General features: G+C 43.6%; 1 protein-coding gene across 3 annotated transcripts in view; it reads left to right on the top strand.

The window, feature by feature from the left end:
• The first annotated feature begins 5779 nt into the window (after positions 1-5779).
• The window catches only part of ASCC2 (activating signal cointegrator 1 complex subunit 2), a 31047-nt gene continuing 12785 nt past the window's right edge, over positions 5780-24041 (top strand). The window contains exons 1-11 of one of the 3 annotated variants that reach the window (XM_069760097.1): positions 5780-5890; positions 12286-12367; positions 13485-13643; positions 13731-13901; positions 14979-15108; positions 15341-15408; positions 20289-20396; positions 20479-20591; positions 22268-22342; positions 22833-22940; positions 23034-23102. In XM_069760097.1, the coding sequence (XP_069616198.1) occupies positions 12287-12367; positions 13485-13643; positions 13731-13901; positions 14979-15108; positions 15341-15408; positions 20289-20396; positions 20479-20591; positions 22268-22342; positions 22833-22940; positions 23034-23102 (1082 nt within the window). In that variant the 5' untranslated portion in view covers positions 5780-5890; position 12286. Of the gene's footprint in view, positions 5891-9291; positions 9406-9647; positions 9670-12285; positions 12368-13484; positions 13644-13730; positions 13902-14978; positions 15109-15340; positions 15409-20288; positions 20397-20478; positions 20592-22267; positions 22343-22832; positions 22941-23033; positions 23103-24041 lie in introns of those variants that run through there. The other 2 variants (XM_069760088.1, XM_069760102.1) reach the window with 2 other exon arrangements.

Below are 24041 nucleotides of genomic sequence, written 5' to 3'. Positions count from 1 at the left end.
CAGAATGGGGGCGCAAGATGGGAGCAGCGCATGACAGGATGGGGGCGCAGGATGGGAGCAGCAAATGACAAAATGGAGGCGCAGGATGGGTGCAGCACATGTCAGAATGGGGGCGCAGGATGGGAGCAGCACATGTCAGAATGGGGGCGCAGGATGGGAGCAGCACATGACAGGATGGGGGCGCAGGATGGGAGCAGTACATAACAGGATGGGGGCGCAGGATGGGAGCAGCACATGACAGAATGGAGGCGCAGGATGGGTGCAGCACATGACAGGATGGGGACGCAGGATGGAGCAGCACATGACAGGATGGGGACGCAGGATGGAGCAGCACATGACAGGATGGGGACGCAGGATGGAGCAGCACATACCAGGATGGAGACCATATACCAATATAAATGCTCGCCACCCGGGCGTAGAACAGGTTCAATAGCTAGTTATATACTGTATATTTTACTGTACATTTTTACATTTTTATGCAGACTGCAGCCAAACCCATCAATGTTTGTCTTGTAAACTAGGGTCCTTGTGGGGTGCACCTATAAGGGTATGTGCACACATTCTGGTTTTTTATGTTTTTTTCGTGATAAAAACGCATTAAAAATGCAAACATATGCATCCTATCATTTAGAATGCATTCTACAATTTTTGTGCATATGATGCGTTTTTATCCGTGAAAAAAAAACGCATCGTGGTAAAAAAGGCAGCATGTTCATTAATTTTGCGGATTTTTTGCGTTTTTCCCTCTAATGCATTGGAAAAACGGAAAAAAAGGCGCAAAAATGCATCAAAAATGCATAAAAACGCGAAGAAAACGCATGCGGATTTCTGGCAGAAATGTCCGGTTTTTGTCAGGAAATTTCTACAAGAAATCCTGACGTGTGCACATACCCTAAAAGTGCTGGGCAGCGCACCTAACCTAATATTGGCATCATTAATAGGCTGTAAACCATCATTGTGCATTACTTCTGTGTGATTGGCGCCTTATATAAGCCTTATCTGTGTTCACTTCTAAGGCTGCCGTCACACTAGCATTATTTGGTCAGTATTTTACATCAGTATTTGTAACCCAAAACAAGGAGTGGGTGATAAATGCAGAAGTGGTGCATATGTTTCTATTATACTTTTCCTCTAATTGTTCCACTCCTGGTTTTGGCTTACAAATACTGATGTAAAATACTGACCAAATACTGCTAGTGTGACACCAGCCTAAGACCACGTTTACAGGGTCAGTATTTTACCTCAGTATTTGGCCACGTTCACACTATCAGTATTTGGTGAGTGTTTTACCTCAGTATTTGGCCACGTTCACACTATCAGTATTTGGTGAGTATTTTACCTCAGTATTTGGCCACGTTCACACTATCAGTATTTGGTAAGTATTTTACCTCAGTATTTGGCCATGTCACACTATCAGTATTTGACCTCAGTGTCTAAGGCCGGCGTCACACTAGCGAGTTTTACGGACGTATGAGCGCATAAAATACGTCCGTAAAACACGCCTAACAAACGTCCCAATTATTCTCTATGCCCCTGCTCCTATCTGCCGTATTTTACTGATCAGTATTATACGGCTTTGTACGGCTGTAGAAAATCGCAGCATGCTGCGTTTGTCACCGTATTGCGCAAAAAAAACGCCAATGAAAGTCTATGGAAGCCCCAAAAATACGGATTACACACGGACCAGCAGTGTGACTTTCGAGAAATACGCAGCGGTGTTAGAGAGAAAAGCCGGTAATTCAGTGCGGTGTACAGTCAAATTACACTGACAGCTTACAGTAGAATAGGTAGAATAAATGTGTACACATAGAATAGGTATATATATATATATATATATATATATATGTCAGTGAGACACATATATGTATATATATTAATATTTCATCCAGCGCGATATAGCAGAAAGCCGTTAATTCATTTACCGGCTTTTGCTTTCTCCTTCCTAAAACCCGACATGATATGAGACCTGGTTTACATACAGTAAACCATCTCATATCACCATTTTTTTGCATGTTCCACACTACTAATGTTAGTAGTGTGTATATGCAAAATTTGGCTGTTCTAGCTAGTAAATTAAGGGGTTAAATGGCGGAAAAAATTGGCGTGGGCTCCCGCACAATTTTCTCCGCCAGAATGGTAAAGCCAGTGACTGAGGGCAGATATTAATAGCCTGGAGAGGGTCCATGGTTATTGGCCCCCCTGGCTAAAAACATCTGCCCCCAGCCACCCCAGAAAAGGCACATCTGGAAGATGCGCCTATTCTGGCACTTGGCCACTCTCTTCCCATTCCCGTGTAGCGGTGGGATATGGGGTAATGAAGGGTTAATGTCACCTTGCTATTGTAAGGTGACATTAAGCCAAATTAATAATGGAGAGGCATCAATTATGACACCTATCCATTATTAATCCAATACTAGTAAAGGGTTAAAAAAAAAAAAAAACACACACACATTATTAAAAATTAATTTAATGAAAAAAACACAAAGGTTGTTGTATTAATTTATTCTACTCTCAATCCACTCACTGAAGACCCTCGATCTGTAAATAAAAAAAAAATATTAAACCAAGAATATACATACCTTCCGAGGATCTGTAAGGTCCAACGATGTAAATCCATCTGAAGGGGTTAAAATATTTTGCAGGCAGGAGTTCTGTTAATGCAGCGCTACTCCTGCCTGCAAAGCCCCACCGAATGAAGGTAAAGTAGGTCAATTGTTGTGAATTCTGTTGTCAAGCTCCCTCCTGTGGTCATGAATGGTACTTCGGCTGGTTCTGTCCATGGGCTTCCTCTGGTGGTTGTGAGTGGAGCTGCTGCTTCTGAGTTTCCTTCCACAGGTGACGAGGTTAATTCGTTAGCTGGCTGCTCTATTTAACTCCACTTAGATCATTGCTCCATGCCACCTGTCAATGTTCCAGTATTGGTCTAGTTCACTCCTGGATCGTTCTTGTGACCTGTCTTCCCAGCAGAAGCTAAGTTCCAGCTTGTATTTCTTTGGTTTGCTATTTTTCTGTCCAGCTCGCTATTTTTATTGTTGTCTTGCTTGCTGGAAGCTCTGGGACGCAGAGGGAGCGCCTCCGCACCGTGAGTCGGTGCGGAGGGTCTTTTTGCGCCCTCTGCGTGGTCTTTTTGTAGTTTTTTGTGCTGACCGCAAAGTAACCTTTCCTATCCTCGGTCTGTTCAGTAAGTCGGGCCTCACTTTGCTAAATCTATTTCATCTCTGTGTTTGTATTTTCATCTTTACTCACAGTCATTATATGTGGGGGGCTGCCTTTGCCTTTGGGGAATTTCTCTGAGGCAAGGTAGGCTTAATTTTTCTATCTTCAGGGCTAGCTAGTTCCTTAGGCTGTGCCGAGTTGCATAGGGAGCGTTAGGCGCAATCCACGGCTATTTCTAGTGTGTTTGATAGGATTAGGGATTGCGGTCAGCAGAGTTCCCATGTCCCAGAGCTCATCCTTTAATATCAGAAACTATCAGGTCATTCCGTGTGCTCTTAACCACCAGGTCCATTATTGTCCTGACCACCAGGTCATAACAGTCAATGACCTAGATTTAGCTTCATTTGCGGTGAGGCGCCCTCTGCTGGCTGTTCCTAGATCGTGGGAACTTTCCTAGAAAGCTCCCTGGCTCGAGATCATAAGAGGGCGCCCTCTGCTGGTTGTCCTCATATGAACTCGAGCCAGGGAGCTTTCTAGGAAAGTTCCCACGATCTAGGAACAGCCAGCAGAGGGCTCCTCACCGCAAATGAAGCTAAATATAGGTCAGTGACCTACTTTACCTTCATTCGCTGGGATTTTGCAGGCAGGAGTAGCGCTGCATTAGCAGAACTCCTGCCTGCAAAATATTTTAACCCCTTCAGATGGATTTACATCGTTGGACCTTACAGATCCTCGGAAGGTATGTATATTCTTGGTTTATTTTTTATTTTTTTATTTACAGATCGAGGGTCTTCAGTGAGTGGATTGAGAGTAGAATAAATTAATACAACAACCTTTGTGTTTTTTTCATTAAATTAATTTTTAATAATGTGTGTGGTTTTTTTTTAACCCTTTACTAGTATTGGATTAATAATGGATAGGTGTCATAATTGACGCCTCTCCATTATTAATTAGGCTTAATGTCACCTTACAATAGCAAGGTGACATTAACCCTTCATTACCCCATATCCCACCGCTACACGGGAATGGGAAGAGAGTGGCCAAGTGCCAGAATAGGCGCATCTTCCAGATGTGCCTTTTCTGGGGTGGCTGGGGGCAGGTGTTTTTAGCCAGGGGGGGCCAATAACCATGGACCCTCTCCAGGCTATTAATATCTGCCCTCAGTCACTGGCTTTACCACTCTGGCAGAGAAAATTGTGCGGGAGCCCACGCCAATTTTTTCCGCCATTTAACCCCTTAATTTACTAGCTAGAACGGCCAAATTTTGCATAGACACACTACTAACATTAGTAGTGTGGAATATGCAAAACAAAATGGGGAAATGAGATGGTTTACTGTATGTAAATCAGGTCTCATATCATGTCGGGTTTTAGGAAGGAGAAAGCAAAAGCCGGTAATTGAATTACCGGCTTTCTGCTATATTGCGCTGGATGAAATATTAATATATATATACATATATGTGTCTACTGACATATATATATATATATATATATATATAGACAGTATATATGGGTTTTTTGTTTTTTTTTACACATGGATCCCTTGTATAGCCGTATGTCGGTTTTGCAAGCCTGCGATAAAAACACGCATTACGGCTGCCATACGGATTACCTACGGAGGATGCCATGCGCAAAAAACGGTGACACACCCTGCCTACGGAGGAGCTACGGACCACTATTTTCGGGACTTTTCAGCGTATTACGGCCGTAATATACGGACCGTATTTTCATACGCTGTGTGTGACGCCGGCCTGTGAGTGGTTATTCATCAGTATTTTGCGTGTTTGTTGCCTCCACCTTTTATCATGAGGGCTGCTGTATCCTGGAAGTGCAGAACCTAAAGGCCCCTTCACATTAAGCGACGCTGCAGCGATACCGACAACGATCCGGATCGCTGCAGCGTCGCTGTTTGGTCGCTGGAGAGCTGTCACACAGACAGCTCTCCAGCGACCAACGATGCCGGTAACCAGGGTAAACATCGGGTAACTAAGCGCAGGGCCGCGCTTAGTAACCCGATGTTTACCCTGGTTACCATCCTAAAAGTAAAAAAAAACAAACACTACATACTTACCTACCGCTGTCTGTCCCCGGCGCTGTGCTCTGCACTCCTCCTGTACTGTCTGTGAGCACAGCGGCCGGAAAGCAGAGCGGTGACGTCACCGCTCTGCTTTCCGGCTGACCGACGCTCACAGCCAGTACAGGAGGAGTGCAGAGCACAGCGCCGGGGACAGACAGCGGTAGGTAAGTATGTAGTGTTTTTTTTTTTTTACTTTTACGATGGTAACCAGGGTAAACATCGGGTTACTAAGCGCGGCCCTGCGCTTAGTTACCCGATGTTTACCCTGGTTACCAGTGAAGACATCGCTGGATCGGTGTCACACACGCCGATCCAGCGATGTCAGCAGGAGTCCAGCGACGAAATAAAGTTCTGGACTTTATTCAGCGACCAACGATCTCCCAGCAGGGGCCTGATCGTTGGTCGCTGTCACACATAACGATTTCATTAACGATATCGTTGCTACGTCACAAAAAGCAACGATATCGTTAACAATATCGTTATGTGTGAAGGTACCTTAACAGAAAAACAAAATGAGCAAATACCCTGCAGTGTGTAAATAAATAGCAATAGTGCACGAAGATAACAGGGTTATGCTCTGCCCTTATCTATGACCTCTGCTGACACTGGTGAAGTACAAGATTTGGGGACCGTCCTGAGTGGGGTGCACCTTTACATGGTGGGATATCTTTTAATTTTTTCTTTTAACAAAACAATATTTTCTAAGTACCCTATTTAATTTACATGCACTGTTACCATTTGTTTATTTCTGGCAGGGACGGGTATATATGCTCCTTTTGTTTTTAGCTTAGGTTCTGCTTATTTCATAGCCAGTGTGAATACACACCTATGCATTGCACTTACACCATGCACTCTGGCTCCATTATTTTAGATCTTGTAAGTGCTATAATTTTCTGACCTGTGTTGGTAAATACAGTTGCCTTTTTTCTGCGATTTTTTTTTTTTTTTTTTTTTTACATTTTGTGTTCTTTTTCCTTTATTTGCTTTTAAGTTCCACACTGTAACAAAAACTTCTTATTTTACCCATGGTTTTATTAGTGATTCCTGTGGCAATTTTAAGGTCAGATCAGAAAGTCTGCGTTGAGTTAATGCGCCCATTTCTACTATCAGTAATATTTTTAGACGGCCAAATAAATAAATAAAAGTTTGTTCTACCTACTACAACGTTAAAATCAGATAACACACAAAATAGACACAGATGGGCTATGTGTGTTCGCCATGGTTTGAAAAGACCCATGGACTTGTATGGATGACTTAGATATGTGACAAATCAATAACAGACATGTCTTTGGGTCTTTTTTTATGATAATTAAAAAAAAAACACCATAAAAGGAAGATGTCAGGTTGGATAATGCTAAAAATGATCTGTCAGTACAATTAAAGTGATACCAAACTTAAAGGGAACCTGACATGTCAGACAACGCTATTATCCTGCAGATAAAGGGTTAATCTGGAAGTTAATAGCTTTATGAAGGTGCCCAGAAGCTGTACTGAAAGTGTGACACCCGGGAGATGAACTTTATTCTTCTCAGGAGCCACCAGCTTTCAGTCATACAGGTGTGAAGGCGCAGCTACAGTCATCTCTCACAGCTCCACGAGCGGTGGCTGTAAGCATGCGCTGGTACTGACTGACAGCCAGCTTTGCACCGATGCACTATTGAGTCCACTGTCAGTCATTGCCTCAGTGTTCTTACAGCCACTGCTCACTCTGTACTGAGCAATGACTGTAGCTGCGCCGCCACACCTGTATGGCCAGCGTCACATTGGAGTTTTAAATGGCCGAGTGCAATGCGATAAAAAATTGCATTGCACTCGGACCAATGTTAAGCTATGGGGCCGCTCCCACCAGCCGACTTTTTGTCGGCCATTTTCCTCGGTCCGAGACAATCGCAGCATGCTGCGATTGTCTCGGACCGAGGAAAACTCTCGGCGCACTCGCACCCATATAAGCCTATGGGTGCGAGTGAGACAGCGCACGCCACTCGGATATCATCCGAGTGATGTGCGTTATAAGCGGACCCCAGCAATGGAGGAGATGGAGAAATTAATTTCTCCGCCTCCTCCGCAGCTGTGCTCCGATCCTCCCTGTGCAAGAGAATCGGAGCACAGACGCATGACACTCGGCTCCTGCTCTGCTGCGAGCAGGAGCCGAGTGTCATTATCATATCGCATCCGATGATCTCGCATCCGATGCAATACGCCAGTGTGACGCCGGCCTTTGACTTAGGCCAGTTTCACACGTCAGTGGCTCCGGTACGTGAGGTGACAGTTTCCTCACGTACCGGAGACACTGACTCACGTAGACACATTGAAATCAATGTGTCTCTGCACATGTCAGCGTGTTTTCACGGACCGTGTGTCTGTGTGCAAAACACGGAGACATGTCAGTGTTTGTGGGAGCGCACGGATTACACGGACTCATTAAAGTCAATGGGTCCGTGTAAAACACGTACCGCACACGGACGCTGTCCGTGTGCAGTCCGTGTGCCGTGCAGGAGACAGCGCTACAGTAAGCGCTGTCCCCCCACGTGGTGCTGAAGCCGCCATTCATATCTTATCTCTAGCAGCGTTTGCTGGAGAGAAGATATGAAAAATCCTTTTTTTTTTAGGGATCTTTATTTTAAACACGAAAAAAAAAAGGATTTTTCATATCTTCTCTCCAGCGAATGCTGCTGGAGAGAAGATATGAAGCGGCTTCAGCACCAGATGCAGGGGACAGCGCTTATATCTAGCGCTGTCTCCTGCACACTCTGTGTGGTACCCAGTCGGCACACGGGCGGCACACGTGTGCCACACGGATGGCCTACGTGAGCTCACGGACACACGGACACGGATAACTCCGGTACCGATTTTTCCAGTACCGGAATTATCTGGACGTGTGGGACAGGCCGGCGGCTCTTGGGTGGAATAAAGCTATATTTGTCTCAGGTGTCACATTTTCGCTATAGTGGCCAGGTACCTTCCTAACGGTATTAACTTGTAGAGTGACCCCATATCTGCAGGCTAATAGCATTATCCAACCTGACAGGTTCCCTTTAATTTTTATTTAATTATCTTCATGGATTTAAAAAAAAAAAAAAAATCAGTTTTAATGCAAAACAAATGTAAAACCATAAAACACAATTATTCTGTTTTTCCACCATTTCAACTCCATTGGATTTCCCCCCATTTTTCAGTATGTTATATTGTAAAATGAATGGTGATATTAAAATTACACCTCATCCCACAAAAAAAACAGTCCCTCATATGGCTGTGTGGACAGAAAAGTAAAAAGAAAGTGGCTCTTGGTAGAAAGGGAGGGAAAAAATGAAGCACAAAAATAAATATTAGCTGTGTCCTTGAGGCTGCAGTCACATGTTCAGTATTTGGTCAGTATTTTACCTCAGTATTTGTAGCCAAAACCAGGAGTGGGTGATAAATATAGAAGTGGTGCATATGGTTCTATTATACTTTTCCTCTAATTGTTCCACTCCTGGTTTTGGCTACAAATACTGAGGTAAAATACTGACCAAATACTGATCGTGACGGCAGCCTGAGGGGTACATCACATCTTTTTCATGTAGCATTGCCTTACTAGGAAAATGTGAGACGAAGAAACCTCGGGGGCTGCAATACTCGCTATAGAGTGTGGTCCACCTCTCCCAGAGAAAACCACCGTCCGTAATATATGAAGGGGTTTAGTGACTTATTATATTTTTTTAGGCAGGAATTGCCTTTTCTTTCCACTTTTATTATTAACTTTGACATCACATTACAGTAACTTGGAATATGAATGGCAGTATAGTACAGAAAAGCACATGAAAAAGGGATCTTCTATAAGGAATCCTATCCGCAGACATGTAAAGACAACAGGGGAGGGGAAGGGCAAGATTTCCTGAGAGAAAGGTGGGGCAGGGTACCACAGCTATACCACAGATGTCGGATGCTGTATTGGCAACTTTCTAGATTAGTCTGTCTCCATTGCTGAAACATGGTTGGCAGCCATGATGTCAGAGACGGACTACGGTAAGATGGCGTCTGTGCAGACTGGAGCGCTGGCTATAGTGAGCCCTCTAGTGACCAGAGGGACATCCCGGTCATACATCACGTCTGGTCCGGCGGTGCAGCTGCTGTCGGCAGGAGAAAGCTGTGTGCGGACATTACGTCTTCTGCTTGGGACACCGCGAGGGACAGGTGACATGTAGTTATGTCCGGGGGCAGACCTCGCCGAACACCTCTGCCTCCACTGATACAAGCTGTGACATAATGCTGCGGTGACCATTACATGGCGTTTCCATAAGGCTCCTTGGTGGTCAGCACGGAGTACATTTTCTGATGGCTGCACCACATTATTAGCACGTTATCATCTTATTCATCTCTGTTTAGAACTAATTATAAGGGTTATAATTCCTGGGGATCCAGACAGATATACAAGCCTCACCAATCACTCCTCACTGGGTAAGAGTGACAAGTGGTGGTACTCCCAGCTGGGAAGCATAGGGGGCAGTGTACCTCCTCTATGGGGCTGGGGTGTAGATGACTCATGCATTCACAGTGGCAATGTGATGAGATCCTCATTTAGATGGGTAAGTTATACACAGGTCAGACAGACAACATGGCTGCACCTAGCAGTTGGACATTGCTGGAAGCAGCAGTGATGCTATTGATAAGTGTGCCACTATATAGCAGACGTGTCGGTTCTTGTGTGTTTTCACGATCAAAGGGAATCTGTCACCAGGTTTATGCCACCTAGTCTGAGAGAAGCATAATGTAGACAGAGACCCTGATCCCGCTGATGTGTCACATACTGGGCTACTTGCAGTAGATTTGATTAAATCACAGTGTTATCAGCCGGAGATTATCACTAGAGGACCAGTAAACTTAAGGTACCGTCACATTTAGCGACGCTGCAGCGATCTAGACAACGATGCCGATCGCTGCAGCGTCGCTGTGTGGTCGCTGGAGAGCTGTCACACAGACAGCTCTCCAGCGACCAACTATGCGAAGTCCCCTGGTAACCAGGGTAAACATCGGGTTACTAAGCGCAAGGCCGCGCTTAGTAACCCGATGTTTACCCTGGTTACCAGTGTAAATGTAAAAAAACCCAAACACTACATACTTACATTCCGGTGTCTGCCCCCTGGCGCTCTGCTTCCTGCACTGACTGTGAGCGCCGGCCGTAAAGCGGAGCGGTGACGTCACCACTGTGCTTTACGGCCAGCCGGCGCTCACAGTGCAGGGAAGCAGAGCGCCGGGGGACAGACACCGGAATGTAAGTATGTAGTGTTTTTTTTTTTTTTTACATTTACACTGGTAACCAGGGTAAACATCAGGTTACTAAGCGCGGCCCTGCACTTAGTAACCTGATGTTTACCCTGGTTACCAGTGAAGACATCGCTGAATCGGCGTCACACACGCCGATTCAGCAATGTCTGCGGGAGTCCAGCGACGAAATAAAGTTCTGGCCTTTCTCCTCCGACCAACGATGTCACAGCAGGATCCAGATCACTGCTGCCTGTCAAACACAACGATATCGCTATCCAGGACGCTGCAACGTCACGGATCGCTAGCGATATCGTTGTTAAGTTGTTCAGTGTGAAGGTACCTTTACTGGCATGTTGTCCTGCATATTCATGAGCTCTGTATAGCTACCACTGATTGGCAGCTTCCTGTGTACACTGTGCATAGGCAGAAAGTTCCCAATCAGTGGTGTGGGTAGGGTTATATTGAGCTCAGCATTCAGAGAACTGCTAGATCTGCAGCAGATAAAACTTTTTAGCAAGTATCCCAGTGAGTGACACACCACTAGAATCAGGATCTCTGCCCCTACATCATGCTGCTGTCAGATGGGAGAGCAAAATCTAAGTAACAGATGCCTGTTAAGGATGGAACTTCATGGCGACCATAGTGTGACTATTTTAGAGCTGTAATATTGTTGTAAGAAAACCAAAATTGCTAAATTGCCGATATTTCACAAGCGAATTGTATTGAGGTTTATGGCAAGTGAGACACATACAACTTGCAACCAGTGACCCACACATTTGGGGACAGCGGCCGCCCTGCTGCAATCCAACGCCGTGAAAACCATTAAATATGATGTCGCAATGTGCCCCATGTCCCAGCGCTGGCATTAATACTGCCTTCTCACCTTTCTTTCTCAGCACAAGCCCTTATCAGGCATATTTGTAGTCTATATTTCATCCAGTTTTGCTAATGTAAACCAATAGGGGTATTTGCATGGCCTTTTATATGTCCTTGTCTAAAAGCATGTGTTATCTACATTAATTTAACTGTTAGAATATCACATGTGGAGTCTATGAGAGTGCTTAAAGGGGTTGTCCGGTCTTTTGATGAGTCTGCAGTCACGTAGATAGACTACAGGCTTTTATCAGAAGACCGGACAAAGGGTGTTGCACTATTTCTTATTTTCTAACTTGTGACAGGGAGTTTCCAGATCAGTGGGTACGGTGTCCTGAGACGCTCATATGTCACATGTGCACTGCTCAGAAAGCAGGAGCGCCCTACTTGAAGAGCGTTGTACACGGCTCCTAGATTTTCTACTTTCTGAGCAGCGCACATTTGACAAGTATTTTGAATGGCGATCTCAGGACCCAGACTTTCCTGAGCTGGAAATTTCCTATAAAAATAAATAAATAAATAAATGCAAAAATTAATCTACGCTTTAAACTACATATACATCAATATTCCATCACTAATCAGGATTTTCATTCCTTGCTAATACTTTCTGTTACGAATATGGACTTGACAACTGACCCAATACTGGCGCATCATGTTTCTATTATATTTATTGTGGATTCCTTATTAGACACACAGTATAAGAATACATTCATCTGATGGAGAGGTCTATAGAATATAAGCTCACCTTCTGTCTGGGTGCTCGCCTGTGTACACACACTAATTACGTAGGAGTAATGTATAATAATTAAACCAGAATGACCTGACAATCGTAGGTGGTATATTCCTGCTATTTTATTATCATGCTGCCCCTCACAGTATCTAATGATTATTATGGTACCAAACATTCAGTTATGTATCAGTGTGCTTTCTTCCCAGGATGCCAAGCCTACCACTGGATGAGCTGCAAGTGACCCTGAAGGATCCGGTGACTGGAAGGTTACGTACAATACCTGCTCTAGTAAGATATCTGCATTTTGATTATGTATTTTGCATGATTAGGGACGCTTGTATTTCTTTAGGGGCCAGAAAATATTCAGCAGATAAACTTTCTAAAAATCTGTATTTCATATTTTCACATTAACACCCAAAAGGCTGCATGTAATCTATGCCTCGCTCTTAGATTGGAGCAGCTCCTCTGCTTTCAGCCCTGGGTCCACTACCAGTCTACTGTCAGGAGATTGCTGCAGCCAATCAGCTCCTTCCGATTGGCTGCAGCCTTCAATATAACAGATCAGAAAAAAGGACAGTATCCTGTTTAACTCTGTTAGGCCGTGTTCAGTTTAGTTTTTGATCACTATTTACCTCAGTATTTGTAAGCCAAAACCACGAGTGTGTGATCAATATAGAAGTGGTGACGTGTTTCTATTATACTTTTCCTCTGATGGTTCCACTCCTGGTTTTGGCTTCCAAATACTGAGGTAAAATACTGACCAAATACTGAGGTAAAATACTGACCAAATACTGAGGTAAAATACTGACCAAATACTGAGGTAAAATACTGACCAAATACTGAGGTAAAATACTGACCAAATACTGAGGTAAAATACTGACCAAATACTGCTAGTGTGAAAGTGGCCTTGGGTATGAGAATATTATCTTCCGTATTAAGTAAGTGGTTTTATAGGGAATCTGTCTACTGATTCGTGCTGCCAAAACCACGGGCAGGATTAATCAGATCCAGGCTGCATTATTGGATCTGTGTATACTTTTCTCTAGAAGATCGGTCCGGAGGGAGAGTAGTCCGGCACCGCCCCAGCCGGCATCTCCCAACGCTTCATAGTCTCTCCCATAGCAAGAGACCTGCCAATCACCTGGACTGGTGCAAAGAGAACCTACCCAGCGGGCAGGGCCCCCGGACTTTTCTCATCTCCTGCCCCATCTTTGAACTGTTTTCTCTGAAAGCAACACAGGAATATATTCTTGGCTGCACTCATCCTGCCAGGCTCTTGATGGCTGCCCGAGGTTTGGACCGCATGAAGCAGGTGGCAGGTTCCCTATAAGCAGTTTAATGGGCATCACTTTTATAAAGGGGCCATTAGCTTAATGAATAATTTTATTTCTCTTTCACTCTTCAGCATCAAAGCCGCGTTGCAGCCAGACATTTTATAGTGTATGCTCCTCCACCGGGGTCCTGTGCCCCTGCGCTCTTAGAGGAGTTTTTGGAAAGGGTAGACTTCATTCTGAAGGACCTAAAGTTCCTGTTGGCCCTGCCTCATGATCTTTTCTGGTGTCAGGTGAGGAGCTGTTTCTTCCAGTTATATTACTTTTATTACTGTAGTGGTGGTGTCTTCAGTATTTTATTCCTTGGCTTGCGTCTCCAGGTAATATACGATGAGTCCCTGCAAAAATGCTTGGATTCCTTTCTGAGCTGTGCACCCCGAAGATTTGATCGCCACATCCCTTTCCCGCCTGCGGTGCAGCAGGTACATGATGAACTCCACCGCCATGTCTTTCTCACGTTCTTGAGGATGTCTACACACAAAGAGTCCAAGGTACCTCTTTTGCTGACCCCAAGCTTATAAGACGGATTTTAGAAGTGAGTAAAATGATTGATTCCTCTTATATCCATGTTTACATCTACACAAAATAGTCACAACCCAGAAAAATGAACACAAAGCGGCCTTGTAAAAAGTTTACCAACCTGAAAGTGGTAACGTTGCTACATTATTAGATTATGTACAATTCCACAATCCAATTTGGGGAGAAAAGGAAAACATTTTTTTGGGGAAAAAAATTAATAGTGTCACATGAATTAGAGTAAAAATAGAAAATTATTATTTATTTATATAGCACCATTAATTCAGAGGTGCTGACAAGAGAAGGGGTTACATACAGAGTTATAGATAGCATTTACAGTAAACAAATTTACAATGACAGACTGGTACAGAGGGGAGAGGACCCTGTCCTTGCGGACTTACATTCTATACATTCTATGGGATCAAATCAATGTGTGCACCATCTGTGTGTATCAACATCATAAACTCAGTATACTTTATTCTCTAAATGTCTGTATAGGAAAGTAAAATGCCTGAAAAAAATGCATTGGAAAAATGTGTGCAAAAAAAAAGCAGTAAGTTTATGCTATAATTAATCTTTAGAAGCAGCAATAAAAAAAATTCCATAAAATGTGAGTGAAGGCGGCATAATAAAAACAAAGCCATTGTAAATGTTACTTTTCTTAAGTACCATCAGCTTTAGAGGGGCGTTCCTAGTCTTTAATGTGAGGGCATATTTCTAGGATAAGACATCACTTTTTGTTCCATAGGGGTACAACCTCTGGGACCTCCACTTTTCTTTAAAAAAAAAAAAAGTCCGTAGTGTTGGTTTAATTCTGCAACCCCTTCTTAGTTTCCCCTGCACAGTGGTGCATCTGTCTGCGCAAGAAAACTGCAGCTGCACTTACCTGAAAACTAGTGAATCAGCCCGGCATCCCCCCATTCTCAGGATTGGTGGTGGTCCCAATAGTTATCCCTCACCCAACCAGTATGTCATCACTTTACAATATTGGAATACTACTTTTAAAAATTGTATCTCCCGTGATTTTTTTTTTTTTGTTTGTTTTTCTTCAGGATCATCACATTACTCCATCACTGTTTGGGGAAATTTTGTATGATAATTTTCTTTTTGACATTCCTAAACTTCTGGATATATGTGTCCTCTTTGGCAAAGGAAATTCTTCTCTCTTGCAGAAGATGATTGGTAAGCAAGTGAATGTTTAAATGAAGTAATGTTCTGCGTTCGCCTTCATAGATTATTGCGTCTTGCTCATCTTTGCATTATTCGTTCTTCAAAGCAAAATAGTCATATTGTTAGATAAACTACATGTGTGTGTGCACGCGTGCGCACGTTTGCACAAATGTGTGTGTGTGTGTGTGCGCGCGCATGTACGTTTCCACATATTATGATTTTTTTTTCTGCTTCTCAATAACAGGCAATATTTTCCAGCAACAACCCAGCTACTACCAGGATCTGGATGACAGTGTGCCTACATTGCTACAAGTAAGAAATACTACAATCGTTTCCCACCACATTTGTGTTTTAAAGGAAGTCATCCATATTGTACATGCAATAATGGAATGTGTACAGCAGTTATAGAGCAGCTGAGCAGAATTATGTATAGATTTGTTTGAAACGTTCCAGTAAAACCTGCATTTTATAAATTGAAATACCTGTTGCTTGTATGCATTCGTCAAGTGGGTGGTCCTACTAGTGACTGACAGTCATCTTTATATGCACAGTCATACAGGGAAGACTGTCAGTCACTGAGTAGCACCACCCACTGGACTCACATACATACAAACACCATTGATTTCAATAAATTAAATGCAATATTTTACTGAAACGTTTTCCACAAAATGTATCGCTGTCTGACCAGCTTCTCCTGTTCTATAATATCTTGCCTGCAGATCAGATACTATTATCAATGTGACAGGTTCCCTTTAAAGCTGGCATTACACATGTTATGAGGAAGAACAAGCAACAAGAATAGCCACGTCTAGCCAAATGACCAATTTGTCAACTACATTCATTAAAGGATTTGTCTCCCCCTGAAATACTTAAAGGAAACCTGACAGACTATTCATGTTTCCCAAACAGTAGCCAGCATGAATTGCAGTCTGGCTGCACGATTGTAGCCAGGTATGTCATTCTATGAAATGCTTTGGCGTTTCAGAGAAGATATACACTGCTCAAAAAAAATAAAGTGAACACTTAAACAACAGAAGATAACTCCAAGTAAATCAAACTTCTGTGAAATCAAACTGTCCACTTAGGAAGCAACACTGTTTGATAATCAATTTCACATGCTGCTGTGCAAATGGAATAGACAACAGATGGAAATTATTGGCAATTATCAAGACACACTCAATAAAGGAGTGGTTCTGCAGGTGGGGACCACAAACCACGTCTCAGTACCAATGCTTTCTGGATGATGTTTTGGTCACTTTTGAATGTTGGTTGTGTTTTCACACTCGTGGTAGCATGAGAGGGACTCTACAACCCACACGATTGGCTCAGGTAGTGCAGCTCATCTAGGATGGCACATCAATGCGAGCTGTGGCAAGAAGGTTTGCTGTGTCTGTCAGCGTAGTGTTCAGAGGCTGGCGGCGATACCAGGAGACAGGCCAGTACACCAGGTGATGTGAAGGGGGCCGTAGGAGGGCAACAACCCAGCAGCAGGACCGGTAACTCAGCCTTTGTGCAAGGAGGAACAGAAGGAGGACTGCCAGAGCCCTGCAAAATAACCTCCAGCAGGCCACCAATGTGCATGTGTCTGCACAAGCGATTAAAAATCGACTCCATGAGGATGGTCTGAGTGCTTGACGTCCACAGATGGGGGTTGTGCTCACAGCCCAACACCGTGCAGGACGCTTGGCATTTGCCACAGAACACCAGGATTGGCAAATTCTCCACTGGCGCCCTGTGCTCTTCACAGATGAAAGCAGGTTCACACTGAGCACGTGACAGTCTGGAGACACCATGGAGAGCGATCTGCTGCCTGCAACATCCTTCAGCATGACCGGTTTGGCAGTGGGTCAGTAATGGTGTGGGGTAGCATTTCTTTGGAGGGCCGCACAGCCCTCTATGTGCTCACCAGAGGTAGCCTAACTGCCCTTAGGTACCGAGATGAGATCCTCATACCACTTGTGAGACCTCTATATGCTGGTGCGGTTGCCCCTGGGTTCTTGCTAATGCAGGACAATGCCAGACCTAAAGTGGCTGGAGTGTGTCCGCAGTTCCTGCAAGATGAAGGCATTGAAGCTATGGACTGGCCTGCCCGTTCCCCAGACCTGAATCCGATTGAACATATCTGGGACATCATGTCTCGCACCATCCACCAACGTAACGTTGCATCACACAATGTCCATGAGTTAGCGGGTGCTTTAGTCCAGGTCTGGGAGGAGATCCCTCAGGAGACCATCCACCGCCTCATCAGGAGCATGCCCAGGCGTTGTAGGGAGGTCATACAGGCACGTGGAGACCACACACTACTGAGCATCATTTCCTTGTCTTGAGGCATTTCCACTGAAGTTGGATCAACTTGAAACTTCATTTTCCACTTTGATTTTGAGCATCATTCCAACTCCAGACCTCCGTGGGATATTATAGTTCAAGGAGAAAAAAACTGAGCATTGAAGAACAATTAATAAACTTTATTCCAAAAACCAATAAAATCACAATAGGTCTCATATCAAAATATCATAGAGTAATATGCACAACGATGAAAGCTTAGAATATGCTGACAAGTAACCCCCATACACCTACTCCCCCAAAGCCCTGCCCACCCCCTCCAAAAAACCGAGGAAGCGGCCGGGTATTGACGTGCGAGACTCATCCGAGTTTCTCGCAGGTGAGTATGAGCCCAAAGAGGAATAAAACCAAGGCTTCTTCCCTTATCAAATTTTTCATGACATTGTGTATTTTTCTATTCCACTTTCTCATAGAAAGCTACAGTAGTTACCATACTGACCCAGTGTGTAATCCATGGGGGTCTTCTATCCATCCATCTCATGGCTATAGCCTTGCAAGCCAAAAACGATGTTTCCCTGAGAAGAGAGTGAGGGTAGTGAGGCCAGATCTCATCAACACATTCCTAACACAACATAGGTCATAGCTATCCTCATCGAGATCGTACAATCCCCCCTGTACATCTCTGCCCTATTTCCAAAAGTCTGCAAAAGGAGGGCACTACCACATCAGGTGTATAAAATCTGCTGCCTCTTCCCCACACATATGGCAATCTGCAGTGGAGGATCTCCTCATGTTATATAACCTGCTAGGTGTCAGGTGGCATTGATGGACTATATGCATTTGGACTAGCTTGTTATTAGTTGCTGATGGAGCATTTTGTGGGGCTTTCAAGGCCTCGCATCAATCCTCCTCTGATGGGGAGTGTATTTCTGTCATCCATTTGGCCTCAACTAACAATTATGATGAGGAGCATCTCCAGATTAGTAACTGGGTGTTTAAAAAAGATCAACCCCCTTGGGTCCCTGCCTCCTTAGAGTCTCAGTCAGGAGGAAAGATCATAGGACAACTGGGAATTTAGGGCATACTTTAGTTGCAGATACCTAAATAAAGCATGTCTGGGGGCTTGTTGGAGCTGCTAACATTGACCGAAGGAAACAAGAACACCCTGGATATAAACCTGTGCCAGAGTCTTGACTCCTACGTTTGACCAAAACTGAGCATCTCTGCAATGTAGCAATTTGAGAAGAGCCGTGTTCTGCTATAAGGGGGACTTAGCTATTGTGTCCTTGAATTGAAAATTCTTGTTGGTGTCTCTCCACACTTAAACCGCAAATCTGTGAGTTGGCATAAAGGGGTGTGAGTATTGCTCTGAAGACTCAAACAGTGCGCAAGGTGGTGTTCAGAATTAGGCAAATGATGATCTACTCTCCCGTGTTGTAGAAAGTGACGTTGGCCAGCCAAGTAGTATAAGGCCGGGATCGCACATACTTGGGAGTGGAGCGTGCAGCTCCATGTGTTGCTGCACGCTCCACTCCGGAGTGCCGGCGCCAGAGGAGGGATTTCACCTGCGAGACCCGACCGTATCTCGTGTATGTGTGATCCCGGCCTAAGAAGTAGTCCTGGAGTGCCGCACCTGCCTTATCCCTGGGCCTCTGAAGAGGGTCCGTTTCAGTTTGTGTCCATTTGATCTCCATATGAAGGATGCTAAATGGGAGTTGGCCATGGCAAAGACCATTGCGGGGCTATGGAGGATGAATGTTCTAGAACATATAGGAATTTAGGGAGGACTATCTATTTAATGACATTCTTCCAGCTACTGACAGAGGGTGGGTTCCCCATAATCTAATTTTCCCCCACAGGAACGACAAGATGGGATACATTTAAATCACGGAGTTGTGTGTGATTTTTATTTATTTATTTATTTTTTTATGTTAATACCTAGAGATTTAAAGGGGGTAATTATTCTTAGCCTGCAGAATTCATGCTCTACTTTCCATCCCATAGTGCATAGAGGTAACAACGTGGATTTCTGCCAGTTTATTTTGAGACCGCAGAACCGGACAAATTCATCAGTCAGATCCCCGGCTGCATCTTTAAAATATTTTCTTTCTCTGACATATCCGAGCATTTTGGAGAATAAAATACATGGCCTCACTTGTGCAGCCAGGCTGTGATTTATGTTGCCCGTGGTTAGGCAGCATGAATTCCATCACCGGTTCCCTTTAACTTCTTTGTTAGCACCTGTGATCGGATATTGCTGTTACTGACCTGTTATGGCGCTTTCTAATATTCATTTGATTTCCCCATGAGAACATTTGCCTAATGTGTTCAATGCTGATTGCCGAGGCTTAGTCCATGAGCCCAGATCTTCTCGAACATGTTGAAGTCACCAACCAAAAAGAATGATCTTCACACTGACCACAATAAATGGACATTCACAGGAACAGTAGGAAACGCCATAAAATATATGAAGCCGCAATAGCCACACATTGAAGCATCTTTGTTTTATTAATTCAGTTTCAGGTTTTTTTTATCTTTTGTGTGAGCGGATTGATTGTGTGACAACCCCCTTTATTTGATATATTGGTATTTTATTTATACCTGATTTCTCAGACTTGTAGCAGAAGAGTATCTTGAATCCTCTGGTCCCCCACTTCCGACGTGCAGTTGTACTGGTGACTTATAAATTGGCAGGGGATCCTTTCTGTCCAGAGCTCTATTATGGCTGCTACCTCTGCACCCTCCACAGCTACGGCCCTGTTTTGTTGGTCAGTTTTGGGGATTTATAGGACTGTGGGCAAGAATCTGATTATTTGTAGTCCGTGATGAATCGTAGATATGTTTTTTTTTTTGTTTGTTTGTTTTTTTTAACTTAAACTTGAGGTCTACATTTACTTTTTCTTCTCAAGGTTTTCAGTTCCATTATGGAGGTCTGTGGACTTCAGCCGAAGGACTGTAAGGAACCCCTGAGGCTGGAAGAACAGAAGCTGACTACACCCCTGGATATGCCTGAGCAGGTGAAGACTGCGTTATACACTGTTCTGTATGGACACATGCTGTGTATCTACATTACAGCTTCTATACATTTCCCATTCACAGGAGCTCCAGGATGCCGTGATTTATCTTTGTGACACTTCTAGCACAATTTGGGCTTTTCTTGAAATTTTTCCATTGGCGTCTGACACTCTCCAGAAACACAACTTCCTCAGCAGGTATAAAAGTAGTAGGGAGTATTGGAGTTTCTATATGGCTAATAAAAAGTTAAAGGGAACAGGTGTCTAAGTGCTGGCACCAGGCAGGTTCAGAACGCTATTGACCTGCAGATTAACCCCTGTGTCTGCAGATTAATAACATTTTTTGATGTGACCGGTTCCATTTAACAGACCTACTGTAAAGTTAGGGTCCATTTCAAGGGAATGTCATTATTTTTTTTGTATTTAATAATATTATATAATCAGTTAATTTTAATACAAAATTATAAATTGTGGGTTTTTTCTGTTTTTTTTTTTTTAATCAAGAAAACTTTTAATAAAACAGCTGTTAACCTGTTATCACCAACTGTTCTGCTCTAAATGTTTAATTTCCAGTATGCAGAAATGAATTGCACACAGAAATATAATCCACTGTTCACATACAATCCTTTCCCCTCCTCTAAAACACCTTCCCCACTTGGACCCCTCTCCCTTATTGGTGCGCACTCCCGACTCAAAGCTAATTAAATACATAAAGTTTTCAATACTATCTCATATTTTTTGCAAAATAGTATTTCATGTTACAGTACTGAAAATCCCAACATTAGACAAGACTTCAGATATAACCGCTGGGCATCTGATCCAGTCTTCCCAAAGTTTTCCAAATTTAGCTATTGCTCCCCTTTTTTAACCAAACCTTCTTTTCCATCAAAATTGTATTTGAACACGGAACTATTTCTTCCATCAAGGGAGATATATTGTGTTTTAACATTTATTATTATTTTTCTGCAGCCGATGGGGGCTGCCATTTTTATTTGCTGGTGTGTAAGTGTTTGAGCACGACCCTTACGCACTGCAAATACAGCCTGGCCATAGGAGACAACAGTTAGTGTCTACTATGTCAGTGTAAGCCTCATTCGGATTTCTGTAACGCAGGGAGATCTCAATAAAACTTTACTGCATCTTCAAAGTGATACTCAGTGTATCTAATGTCATCCTGTGATACGTGGCTCAGTGGAGTGTTTCTAATCCCAGCACATGGTACAGCTAGCAGCACCAACTAGCAGAATCCATGTTGCCAGCTGTACCCAGAGACCCTTTCCACATCTTATTATCACTTTGCAGTTATCAACAAAATGGCTCCTCACTGTGATCCTAAACTTCATCCTCCCTTATCCTTAGCTCCTAAGGATGCTCAGTCCCGATTATTGGTCTGTCTAAATGGGCCCTGATTTGTCTTGCTCAATGGAGTAAATAGAAAATAAAATGACCTAGATAAATAGGGGTGAACCTAAAAATTAGGAAGATTACATAGATAAAGAGGGGCAAGGTAGCAATCCAAGGAGTGTTACGATCTATCTTCCAATTAAAGAGCTATTTCCAACATACAGGGTAGAACAGCTGGAATATATCATCAAATTTTACTTATAATGTTATCTCTTGGACCCCCGATGCTCTAGAGAACAAAAAGGCAGAGTTCCCTGAGTGTCTCGGCGTCGGAAAGATCAGTGTAGGAACGGCGGGGGTCCCAGTAGTTGGTCTCCATTGCTTAAAAATAGTAGCAGTAGTGCCATCACTTAATGTTATGGGAACTCCCCCTTTAGCTCATCAGCGATGTAAAAATTTATGTTAATCTATCAATAAGAGGTTGGCATATTGAATTTGGTCAGTAATTTTGCATATTGTATTCTTTTCAGTTTGTGCTCTTTCTATGAAGTATGCTGCTCGGAGCTTGAATCGGCAATAATAAAACGGAAATTTCAGGATAAGAGGTATGTGTAATTAATGGCGATGAGCGAACGTGCTTTGATAAGGTGCTCATGATCGTGTGCTGACCGAGTGACTTCAGTGTGCTTGAAGAATATGTTCATGGCTTTTCGGGAGTCCGACCCTTGTGTCACTGCTGTAAAATCTCAATTATTTCTGAATGGCTGAGGTGGGAAGGAAACCTTTTAAATCTAGTTTCTTCTTCCATAAATGCATACTAAAATGAATAAAAATGTTTGGTAACCGTATGATATTCTTCACCTAATGTAATTATACTGCCTGGCATGATCTAATGGCCGGGTGTAAGAATTAAGGTTAAGTTACAAATGGTCGTGTTCTGGCCTGGGTAACATTAACTTACACCGTAAATCATTACCTGTCTGGGGTTTTAGAAGCAGGAGTGGGCAGTCACTGTAAGCAGAGACTTCTCTCCATCTATTAGTTTAGTAATATATTAGCATATTATCATTGTGGCTTTTTCTTTTGTGCTGCTAGCATTCAGCTGGACCTCTGGAGGAGACTGTCTCACTCCCGGAAGAAGTTATTAGAAATCTCCCATATCATCATCAGCAATACATGTCTGCAGCCCATCCTAGAGCACAGGTACGTGGAGCACGTTTGTGCCCTTCTCCTCCTGTCTTTCCTCAACTGTGGCCCAAGATCAACTTGAGTAGCTTTTATTTTTATTTTTTTTAGAGTAGAAAATATTCAACCCTTTGTGGAGGAATTTCTACAAATCTTAACAAATCTACTTCCTGAGAGGAGGTAAGGGCATATTCAGAGTGAAAACTGGTATTTCAATGAACAAATATGTACTGTATATCTGTATACCACAATCTCATAGTTCTCATTTGTCTTATTGGGGGACACAGAGCCATGGGATAGTCTGCTGCCACCTGGAGGCTGACACTGTTATTGCATGCTCCTCCCCAGCAGACTATACCTCGCCTACTGCACTCAGGCTTCCTCAGTTTATTGTAGTGTCGATTGGAGGCAAGGTGTGTCTCAGACCAGTCTTAGGTTAGGTGCTGACCATTTTTGCTTTGTGTTTTTCAGATGTATGTCTCAGGGTGACAGGGTGTAATTGTGCTCTCTGTTCCACCCATGTAGCAACAGAGAGTGTAGGCTGTCATTGTTCAGTCTCTTATCCTCTTCCGTCTGTGCGGCCAGACTAAGGTACCTTCACACTGTCGGGTACTGGAGCAGAGGTCTGTAGGCCATCTAGTTCTTGCCCGTCGCCACACGTAGTGTGCGTGTGTACGGAGCGGAAGATAAAGGGATCTGTATCTCCAAGACAGGTTCATGACAGGCATATACTTTTCTCCCCTCCTCTCACCCCCTCCTGTAGTTACCAGTGTATGGCTCTGAGGGAGAGAAGGGGACAGTCCTTGTGCAGGGGCCAGGTTGTTGTGAATTCTGTTGTCGAACTCCCTCCTGTGGTCGTGAATGGTACTTCGGCGAGTTCTGTCCATGGACTCCCTCTGGTGGCTGTGAGTGGAGCTGCTGCTTCTGAGGTTCCTTACACAGGTGACGTGGTTTATCCTTTGGTTGGCTGCTCTATTTAACTCCACTCAGATCGTTACTCCATGCCAGCTGTCAATGTTCCTGCATTGGTTCAGTTCGCACTTGGATCTTTCTGGTGACCTGTCTACTCCAGCAGAAGCTAAGTTCCTGCTAGTTATTATTTGTTCATTGTTTCCTTGT

Source organism: Ranitomeya imitator, chromosome 1 (genome assembly GCF_032444005.1).
Source record: "Ranitomeya imitator isolate aRanImi1 chromosome 1, aRanImi1.pri, whole genome shotgun sequence".
Taxonomy (NCBI): Eukaryota; Metazoa; Chordata; class Amphibia; order Anura; family Dendrobatidae; genus Ranitomeya; species Ranitomeya imitator.
Note: the sequence above shows the minus strand (reverse complement) of the source record. Positions and strands in the feature narration are given on the sequence as shown.